Here is an 11,203-nt window from a genome sequence, read left to right on the forward strand (position 1 = left end):
AGGGTTACCAGTCCCTGTCCTGGACGCCCACACACCTGCGTGTTCTTATTCCAGCTGAGTCCAGTCATCCAACTGAAGGCTTAATTAACCTGACAGGTTTCTTCATTGGAATATTTGCATGTTTTTTTAACTTTCTCAAAAGTATGGGATTTTATTTTACTAAGGAAAAAGTACATAGTTAAGTGCAGCCTCCTATTTTAAGAGATGAAAATAATCAAACTGTATTGCAAACATTATATCTTGGGATGGGTGTAACATGATTCACCCATCAGTAGATTTAAGAGTTCTCAGTTTCTTACACTATAAAAGTGTCCAAATCTCTTACCTTAGAAGACCAATGGAAAGCCTGCTTCACTATTAAAAAAATCAAGAAAAATTTAAATCCCTTATAACACATTTTCTTCTGGAACATGTGTTAAGGGAGAATTAGTACAAATTGTATAACAATGACAACATTTCCACTTCATCCGGATGATCATGTCCACACAGGACCGCTGTACCGTTGACCAGTTGTCACAGTAGAGTTTGTCTTAGAAGTATTGTTTCACAAAATGTCCACAAAATCAAAACAATTTTTCCACAATTTGTCACAATATTTATAATATCAATTCTTTACACTTATTCTGGACACTCCACTCAAAGCACTTTGCAGGTAACTGGGATCCCCTCCACCATCACCAGTGTGCAGCCCCACCTGGCAGCCAAAGTGCTCCAGTCCTCTCCCCACACACCAGCCCTCGGTGGGGAGGAGAACAGAGTAATGAAGCCAATTCAGAGATAGGGATTATTAGGAGGCCATGACTGGTAAAGGCCGATGGGAAATTTGGCCAGAATGCCAGGGTGTGAATGACCACAGCGAATCAGGACCTCGATTTTACGTCTCATTTGAACGAAAGTGCCTTTTTACAGTATAGTGTCCCCATCACTATACTGGGGCATTAAGACCACAAAGACCACAGAGTGAGCACCCCCTACTGGCCCCTGTAACACCTCTTCCAGCAGCAACCTTAGTTTCTCCCAGGAGTCTCCCATTCAGGGACTGATCAGGCTCACACCTGCTGAGCTTCAGTGGGTTGTCAGTTGTGAGTTGAAAGGTGATATGACTGCTGTTAACTGCTGGTGATTTATGATACAATGAATAGGGGTGCCATATTGCCACAAACCTGTCGTAAGCCATCATCATGAAACTGCTGTATTCACACATCACAGAGGAGTAGATCACAAAGACTTGAATCAAACATCCAGTGTATGAGATGACCTGAGTGTCAGAGAGAAAGTCATCCAATCCAGTTTAAAATCAGTTTTAATTCATTTGTTCAGAATTTAAGCATGCAAAATGAAAGGCTTTAAAATGATCTCTATAGATGAATGTAACATACTTATACTTTTCAAACTGCAGTGAGTTGTAGATTTTATAACCAGCAGTTATAAAATGTTAAAGAATTTCACCAAACCACCTCCCCCATTTCCCCCTATTTTGCATTCACTGCAACTAATTTGGCTTTAAGAAACAGAAAATTAATCCAAACCTCTGAAAAGAGGAGAGGTGGTCTTGATTATGTACAATAATTCACATTTTGATTTCAGTGAAGTGATTTTATTTCAGTTCTCACATAATATTGTAACATTCCTTCTGTAGAACATTGGAACACAATAAATGTTTCCATTTACTGCTCAATAATATTGTACAACAGTAAGAGTGGTCACACTGACCTCACATTAGGATTTTTCAGTTTGTGTCTCACAGATAAATAACACAAAGTGCTGTATCTTTCAGGTGGAGATATGGATTCAGTGCTGTCAAAGCAGGTATTAGTGGATTACTGTAGAACTGGATTTCACAGTTCACTCCAAATTGTAATAATAATTGCTTACACTTATATAGCGCTTTTCTGGACACTCCACTCAAAGCGCTTTACAGGTAATGGGGACTCCCCTCCACCACCACCAATGTGCAGCCCCACCTGGATGATGCGACAGCAGCCATAGTGCGCCAGAACGCCCACCACACATCAGGTATCAGTGGGGAGGAGAGCAGAGTAATGAAGCCAATTCATAGATGGGAAATTTGGCCAGGATGCTGGGGTTACATCCCTACTCTTTTCAAACCCTTGGATTTTTAACAACCACAGAGAGTCAGGACCTCAGTTTTACGTCTCATCCGAAGGACGGCGCCTGTTTACAGTATAGTGTCCCCGTCACTATACTGGGGCATTAGGACCCACATGGACCACAGGGTGAGCACCCCCTGCTGGCCCCACTAACACATCTTCCAGCAGCAACTTTAAATTTTCCCAGGAGGTCTCCCATCCAGGTACTAACCAGGCTCACACCTGCTTAGTTTCAGTGGGCTGCCAGTTGTGAGTTGCAGGGTGATATTGTTCATTGTTATAAGACATAGAGCATAACATACATTATAACCCAGTGCACACAGATACAGTATATACAGTATGCAGGACAAACAGAAAATGTTGTTTCTTTAATATTATTATATGTAATATTATGTTTGATATAATTTTAATATTATGCTTAAAATATGTTTGAAAATGTTTCTTAATGTTTGCATAAATTCACCATTTGAAAGTATAAAATGCTTCCAAACACATAAATGTTTTTTTTTTCTGTTTACAGTACAAACAGTATATATATATACTGCAGTATATTCTGCCGATTAGAAAGTGCTAAAGAATGTGAAAGTCTGGGGTAAACAGATTTAGATTTCTTGTGGATCTATATTTTGTCAATTTTGTATATTTTGTAAAACTGTATTGTAAAACAGCAGTATATACACAGAAAGTGAATAATCTGAGTGTTTAAAACTATATAATTAATTGTCTAACCATATTAACTATATTTTACTAATCTTTCTATTGATATTTTTTTAATCTTTTTATGAATATGTATACAATTGTATGAATTATGTTTGAGAGTCTACTTTTCTGTTAAACACTTTTTTAATCCTTAAGCGAACCTGAGTGAGACTCAATCCATATACAAGGGGATTTAAAAGAGGAGGGATGACTAGAAACTCCACTGCCATGATATTGCGAAGAGTCTGTGATGTGTTTCTAGAGCCATATTTAGCAAACATCACATCAAAGACTGTGGTGACACTGAAGTTGATTAATGTGATCAAATGGGGTAAACACGTCTGTAGAAATTTATGCCTACTTTCTCCAGAATTTACACACACTCTGATAATCTGGATGTACGAATATAGTATAAAAAAGGCTTGTGAAACATGAATAACTAATAAAATGTAACCACAGATATTGTTGGGAGTTGTGTCCACACAGGACAGCTTTACAATTGACCAGTTGTCACAGTAGAGTTTGTCAATCTGAAATCCACATAGAGGCAGTCTGAGAGTTAACACAACTTGAATTATTACCTCGGAGAACACAAAAATCCACAAAATTAAAACAAATTTTCCAGCGGTCAGGGCATTTATGATAGAATGATACTCTAAGGGTTTGCATATTGCCACATACCTGTCATAGGCCATCACTGCTAAACTGGTGAATTCACACATAACAGAAGAGTAGATCACAATGGCTTGAATCAAACATCCAGTGTATGAGATGACATGAGTGTCAGAGAGAAAGTCAGCCAGGAGTTTAGGATAGAAACCAGCAGTTCCATACAGGGTGTTGACATTCAAGTTACAGATGAAGATGTACATGGGCTCATGGAGGGATTTCTCCAGGAGGATTGTAGCAGTTAGTGTCAGATTCAGAAAAATAATCCACAGGTAAAAAAAAAGAGTAAAACCAAAAAAGACATATTTACGTGATCTGGTCTCATTTAATCCACTGAGATTAAACACTACAATGTTAGATGAGTTCTCCATGAGGTTGTGGTTTTTTAAAGCTGATCTTGATTTCCAGTTTGGGTGTTAACATAGTGTCCTCTGTGAGTTTAACATAACATTAAGCAGAATCTCTAGGACAAGCGATGTGTACCCAGCACTCCATGCACACATTACAAAATGGCCAGACTCAATTGTGAAGAGAATAATCAGTCGTTCTCTCCTACTGTGCTGTGCTTTGCCAGATTTGTGACAAAATAAGCATCTGCCTTCATTCAGCAGACAATCTAAATGTTTAAAAAAATAAATAGCTGGCATTGCATCAGTTCTAATAGCAAGTCACACAGCCATTAAGTTGGTGAAACTATATATCAAACTTAGAAAGAAAAAGTAATATTTTTTACGCGGTTTTAAAATAAAAAAAGAGATCTTTTATGTTTTATCTAAATGTAAGTCAGAATTAATGCAAAGTTTATGCTTTTCTCATTCCTTCAGTTCTCTTCTTGAGGAGCTGTGAGTAAAAGCATTTACAGTTTTTACCTGTCAGTGAGAGCAGGATGTTGCTGCCGGACGAATATGAAGCTCTGTTTCACAGCCTGAGCTGCTTTATTCTAGTTTATTCTCCCTGCAGGAAAGAGACTTTAGAGATTGCAGCATGTAAACAGTCCTGAGAGACCACTGGCTCTGTGTTTTTTGTTTAATGATCTTAACATGTGAAACAGTAAAGAAATAAGAGTTTAATTAGGATTATTATCCAGTTTTGCAAATACAGTGTAAGGACCTGCAATATGCACTGTACGTTTGAGCTTAAAATGGAAGTACAGTCTCAATTTCTCAGATGGGTTATGAAATCTACATAAGAAAATAAATAAATTGAAGGTATTGCAAAATTTTACAAATGCCAAATTAAGCACAGAATGGTACAGTATAGTTGCCATGTTGTCACAAACTGCTGGTTTTGCTACGAGTTCAATTGTGATGAAAAAAGCATTTATTCCTGCTCACTAGTCTCTGTAAACAAACAACAAACATGTTCTCCTAACAATGTTAAATATGATGTATTTTAGTTGGTTGGCAGGTTGCTCTATTTCACAATACTTAAAAGTATCTAAAAAAACGTCACCTTGTATGCATCAGTTTCATGAAAATATCTGCTATTAATATAGGATCAAACTTTGCTTGGTCTAAAGCATGTTTACAATGTGTTGCCTCGTTCTGAATCACAGACAAAAACGGCAATATGGTGCAACTAAAGGGACAATTATTTCAGTTAGAATGAAGTGTTATTGAAGATTTGTAATAATCTTATGTGTGTCTTTACCAAGCAGGCTGTTGCCTGTCACAGGAATGTAGCCAAGGAGGCTCCCCATTGTGATCTACCCAGTGGCCTTTGCATGTGGGCAAGTGAGGGAGATGAGTTTGTCTACTCTGGATATGGATCTTTCCCAATCCAGATCCATTTAGATATGAGTCAATACTCATTTAAGATGGATGTCCACTGATGGTGCCTCATAGATATTATGAATTTTAGTGCCTGGTTTATCCCGTGGGAATGGCCTTGTATCCTGCTCCTGATGACAGATGCCCTCGTATGGAGCAGTGCTGGTCTCGGGATTGGGAACTCTACATTTGGGTTACATCGTGATCGCCGAAGTCTGGTTTAGGAGGGACTCAGTGTTTTGTCTCACGCCTGTATTTGAACTTGGAAATCCTTATTTCCTTGACCTTAGACTGTGTTATAGACAATGTTAACGTGTTAGTTCCCATGGGTTTGTTATTAAAACTTTGTATTTAAACTTATACCATAGTTTTGGTTCTTGCACTTTAAGGGCTTCTGCTGTGCCACATAGGGTCTGTTTAAGTTCTTTAGCGGTTTTTAATTAAAAAAAACAGTAAAAGATTTGCTGCCATGAAGGAGACTTACTGCAATTTGACCTTCAATGTTACATTTCTGCTTCATTGAAGAACACCATTTATTTCTCATTCGTTTAAAAAAGGTACATCCACCAGAACACTATGAGTCCTTAAATGTCTAACTGTATATAATACACCTGGACTTCTGATTTGTAACTTCAATAAAAAAAGGTCTGTATAAACTTATTCCTTCCTTCATTGGATATTACACACACTCTGATAATCTGGATGTGCGAATATAGTATAAAAAAGGCTTGTGAAACATGAATAACTAATAAAATGTATCCAAAGATATTGTTTAGAGTTGTGTCCACACAGGACAGCTTTACAATTGACCTGTTGTCACAGTAGAGTTTGTCAATCTGAGTTCCACATAGAGGCTGTCTGAGAGTTAACACAACTTGAAGTGCGACTTCAGAGAACACAAAAATCCACAAAATTAGAACATATTTTGCAGCGGTCAGGGCATTTATGATAGAATGATATTCTAAGGGCTTGCATATTACCACATACCAGTTATAGGCCATCACTGCTAAACTGGTGAATTTACAGAAGACAGAAGAGTAGATCACCACAGCTTGACTCAAACATCCAGTGTATGAGATGACATGAGAGTCAGAGAGAAAGTCAGCCACGAGTTTAGGATAGAAACCAGCAGTTCCATACAGTGTGTTGATACTCAAGTTACAATTCCTTCGAATTCCTTCGTAATTAGCACAGTCCTGTCTTTACACTTTACACCCACATTGTTGTTTAACACTACAAAGATTCCTGCTCCTGTCGTGTTACTTGCTAATGTAAGTCAACAAAGCAAAACAAATCCTGAACGAATTAATTTGGTCAAATAACTGACATGAAGTTGTGTATTCGGCATTGTTTGTACTTTTACCCAGGTGTATTGACTTTAATCTAGAAATGAGCGGATCTTCTAAAATTAAGAAAACATCACATATTTGACCAAAAACAGTATTAATACCAAGGGTAATTTAATGTATTAAAACTAAGGTATTTTGTTTTTTTTCTCCGATTTCTCATTCTACTGCATTGGAACTGTGTCTCCTCTTGCAGGCAGAAAGATCTGTAACATGATTGTGTGGGATATTATCTCTTTAGGCAAGTAGCAATCTTCCTTGAAGAATGTTTACTGTGCTTTGTCATTTAATGTTACATTTTGGCTAAAGATCCCAAGCTAAACATTTCATATTCTGAACCTTCTTTTGAAAAATGTTCATTCGCTGAGTTGCCACAAGTCTTTAAATGTCTCCCTCAGACACTCAGTGTTTTGTTATCATGCAGGTGGAGATACTGACTATGAAAAGTAGTACCCATTATACAGAGAAACACACAGCATAAATAGTGCTGTTGTATTATTTTCATGCTGGTTAAACTGTCATATAGTGGTCACAGCATTTTAGTCTATTTTGACAATGCTGTTGAGCATTAATGTTCACATGAAAAACGTTTTGAAAATGTTTATTCAATGTTTGTGTAGATTCACATTTTGAAAGTATAAAACGCTGCATAATATTTATGTTTTTCCATCTTTTTTGTTTGAAATATACATATTCTGGTGATTAAAAAGTGTAGAATAATTTGAATATCTGTACACACAAAGAAAATCAATTATCTAGGGGCATAGAACTATTTAAAATAAAAATAAAAATACATCTAAAGACATTTTATTGATTTTTATAATATACAATTAACACAGTTGGATATTCCTTCACTTTGATGAACTTTCAGTGTCTACTTTTCTGTTACACCATTTCTTAATATTTATGCGGACCTGAGTGAGATTCAATCCATATACAAGGGGATTCAGAAGAGGAGGGATGACTAGAAACACCACTGCTATGATATTGCGAAGAGTCTGTGGTGTGTTCCTGGAGCCATATCTAGCATAAATGATGTCAAAGACGAAGGCAACAGTAAAGTTAATCAGTGTGATCAAATGTGGCAAACAGGTCTCAATAAACTTATTCCTTCCTTCACCAGAATTTACACACACTCTGATAATTTGAATGTATGAATATACAATAAAAAAGACTTGTGAAACATTAGTAATTAATACAATGTATCCAAAGATATTGTTTACAGTCGTGTCCACACAGGACAGCTTTACAATTGACCAGTTGTCACAGTAGAGTTTGTCAATCTGAGTCCCACATAAAGGCAGTCTGAGAGTTAACATAGCTTGAGCCGTCACCTCAGAGAACACAAAAATCCACATAATTGCAACACATTTTCCAGCAGTAAGAGCATTTATGATAGAATGATACTCTAAAGGTTTGCATATCGCCACATACCTGTCGTAGGCCATCACTGTTAAATTGGTGAATTCACACAGAAGAGATGAGTAGATTACAAAGGCTTGAATCAAACATCCCGCGTATGAGATTACATGGGTGTCAGACAGAAAGTCAGCCAGGAGTTTAGGATAGAAACCAGCAGTTCCATACAGTGTGTTGACACTCAAGTTACAGATGAAGATGTACATGGGCTCATGGAGGGATTTCTCTAGAAGGATTGTAGCAATCAGAGTCAGATTCAAAAATATGATCAAGAGGTAAAAAAAAAGAGTAAAACCAAAAACAACATATTTATGTGGTCTGGTCTCATTTAATCCACTAAGATTAAACACTACAATGTTAGATGAGTTCTCCATGAGGTTGTGATTTTTAAAAGCTGATTCTGATTTCTAGTTAGGGTGTTAACATGCTGTCCTCTCTGAGTTTACAAGAAAACATTAAACATTGATGTGTCCCCGGCACTTCACACACACGTTACAAAAGGGTCAGGCTCAATTGTGAAGAGAGTAATTAGTCCTTTTCTCCTCCTGCACTGTGAACAGACACTTGCTTCCTTCCGCTTGCTTCCAGCAGAGGGGTCTCTACCCACATCCTCCTGCCTTGTGACAGAATAGGAATAGCACAGGAGTGCTTACCTCCAGCAAATAAAAATAAACGTCTGAAAATGTATTCGTTCTGTCAGAAAGCCAAACTGCCCTAAAGCTGATAACAAATATAAAATAAGAAAATTAAATAATAACAGGCATGCAAGGACATTTGCATGTATGTTCTCATCCTTTCTGTTCCCTTGTTTAAGTAAAGTTATGGATGACAATATGTAAAGATATTACCTCTCAGGGTGAGCTCAGCATGTTGCTGCAGGAAGAGCATGAAGCTTTGCCTATCTGAGTTAATTTATTCACCTTTATATGTTTCCTGCAGGTGGAAGGCTTTAGAGAATAACTGTCTTGAAACAGTCCTGGGAGACAGTTAAACTGTTTTGCTTGTTTAATGAACTTGAACTATAACACTACATGGAACTAAGACTCAATGTAAGATGTCTTATCATTTGGGAGATTTCTCACGATTCACATAGAACAAAATTTCAAGACCCATATACGGTTTCTTCTGAACTTTAATTAGGATAACAGGATGATGCATTTTTTAACTAATGAACACAGTATAGCTTTCATGATACAATTTTAATCAACCGGAGGCTTTTGTTCACTTGCATGTACTTAAGACACAAGGATTTAGCTTGAATTTAACTGTACAACAAATAGGTTTCCTTGTAATTTTAGACTAAGTTCTTTCAGAATTAAAAAAAAATGTTAGTAAAGTAAGACAGGGTTTAAAATCATTTTTCATTGCTTTACAAACTGGCAAGAGGGGAGTGTTTCTGATGGAGGAACGAATACACTTTATTCTTATGTTAAAGATGAATCACACAATTCATTCAATTTCCTGTCGGTTCAATAATATATTCAGTTTCCACATGCAAAAATATGTTGTTGTCCCCAGCATGATACAGTACATGATATCCAGTTCTGCTGAGTGTGGATGAGTGTACACACAGAGCACCCTGACCTGTTCATTGCTTCATGTGGTCACAGTGAATTGCAGAGAGAAATCCATTTGCATTTCATTGACCTAGTTAAAAAGGTCGGTCTTTGCAAAATGAATAGTGGTGACATATTTCTAATATTTGCTGACCCACTCAAGGGTCTTGACCCCACTTGGAGACTTGCAGCTCTGCTTAGTGCTTGGATTTGTGAAATGTACTTTCAGATGTGACTTGTGTGGCTGCTGTACTGAACCTCAGTCTGGCCACCTGAAGAACCTCTGTTGTCTTTACTATTAATCTTTGGCCATGATGTCTATTGGTACCAATAGATGAGTTCCAGTGCATCCAAGTGATGTGTCTTCAGTATCTGTGATGCCCTTTGACCCCATTGTGGTTGACTTCATTCACAGAAACTGTTGTAGTGGAAACACGGACAGCTAGATTCGAGTTTGCTAGTGTGACACTTCATTGTGGAGTTTTCTCACCTCTGCAAACCTCTTACACAGAGTGAGGGTGTGTGACAGAGGGATCTCTGTCACCATCCGCAGACAGTACATTACAAGACACTCATTATCCATCTTGAGTTACACACGATCTCACATATACTTTCCTGTCGGGTAGCTAGCTCATGAGGGTGCACACTCGGGGCTTGGCTAGCAGTTTCCTATTTTCATACACGCAATACATTATCACCTCTTATTTCAAAATCCGTTTCTGTTACCTGAAAAGACACAAACACAATCTGTTTCTCTTTATTTGTACTTATCTGTGTGAGAGTGCTCTGTCTGTTTGTCCCTTCCTGTCCGACTTCCTGGTATGGTGGCCTCTTGGGTCCAAACCCGATACCTGTTTTAAGCTTGGCTTTATAATGTCAACGTGGAGTGGTGCATGCGCACATCAAGGAAGTACCATTTTTACAGGAGGTTAAAAATAAGTGAAATGTATTCAGGGTTGGTGTTTTTTTTATACATTCTGTTTACACTATTCTTTAAAAGAAAGAAGGAATTCCCATGTTAAGGAAATTAGTTTATCTGGGGTGAAATGCAGCTCCATAATTTTGTAACAGTGGTACAGTCCAAGGGGGCAGGGCTATATGGTACCTATTTATGAAGGGGGGAGAGATCTAACTGGGTTTTAGTCCCGCTATCGCTACAGTGTGGAGCTGATAGGACCTAAGTGTGCTAGAACTCCTGACCTCTTTCTTAGAGAAAGGGTTTGTTTTTTTGTGTGTGTACTAGTTCAACTTTGTTGTTTGTTTTTTTTGTTTTGCTATATATAAATTGTCTGTGGGGTGCATTGTCATAATATACCATCATCTTTGCACCTAAGTGCAATTGTGGCTGAGCCATCATTTAGTTTTAAAAGGACTCACTTCGGCACCCCTCCTGCCCTCCCTGTGACAGGGTGCCTGTGTATATTTTTCACAGCTGCTGTTAGCTTGCAACATGCTTGTTTTATCACTCATCATGTAAAACTCTAAACATAAGACCACCTTGACGTTGAGCTCCTATTTTCTATTTTTTTAATGTTTGTTATTTGTCCTTTCTTGTAAAACAACAAACATATGTCTCAAAAGATAATTCTGTGTCACGGAGCATAGATCAGGACCCTATGCAGACGGTAGAATCT

General features: G+C 37.7%; 2 protein-coding genes across 2 annotated transcripts; both read right to left on the reverse strand.

Moving 5' to 3' along the window:
* Positions 1-2,917: 2,917 nt before the first annotated feature.
* On the reverse strand, positions 2,918-3,850 carry LOC102695253 (olfactory receptor 4S2-like). Its single transcript, XM_015341246.2, has one exon. It carries the CDS (start codon positions 3,848-3,850, stop codon positions 2,918-2,920), a length of 933 nt encoding a protein of 310 aa, XP_015196732.2.
* Positions 3,851-7,445: 3,595 nt separating this feature from the next.
* LOC102695059 (olfactory receptor 4C12-like) lies at positions 7,446-8,387 on the reverse strand. The gene has a single exon (XM_006627906.2). It carries the CDS (start codon positions 8,385-8,387, stop codon positions 7,446-7,448), a length of 942 nt encoding a protein of 313 aa, XP_006627969.2.
* Between the last annotated feature and the right edge of the window lie 2,816 nt (positions 8,388-11,203).

The sequence above is a fragment of the Lepisosteus oculatus genome, chromosome 5, assembly GCF_040954835.1.
Source record: "Lepisosteus oculatus isolate fLepOcu1 chromosome 5, fLepOcu1.hap2, whole genome shotgun sequence".
NCBI lineage: Eukaryota > Metazoa > Chordata > Actinopteri > Semionotiformes > Lepisosteidae > Lepisosteus > Lepisosteus oculatus.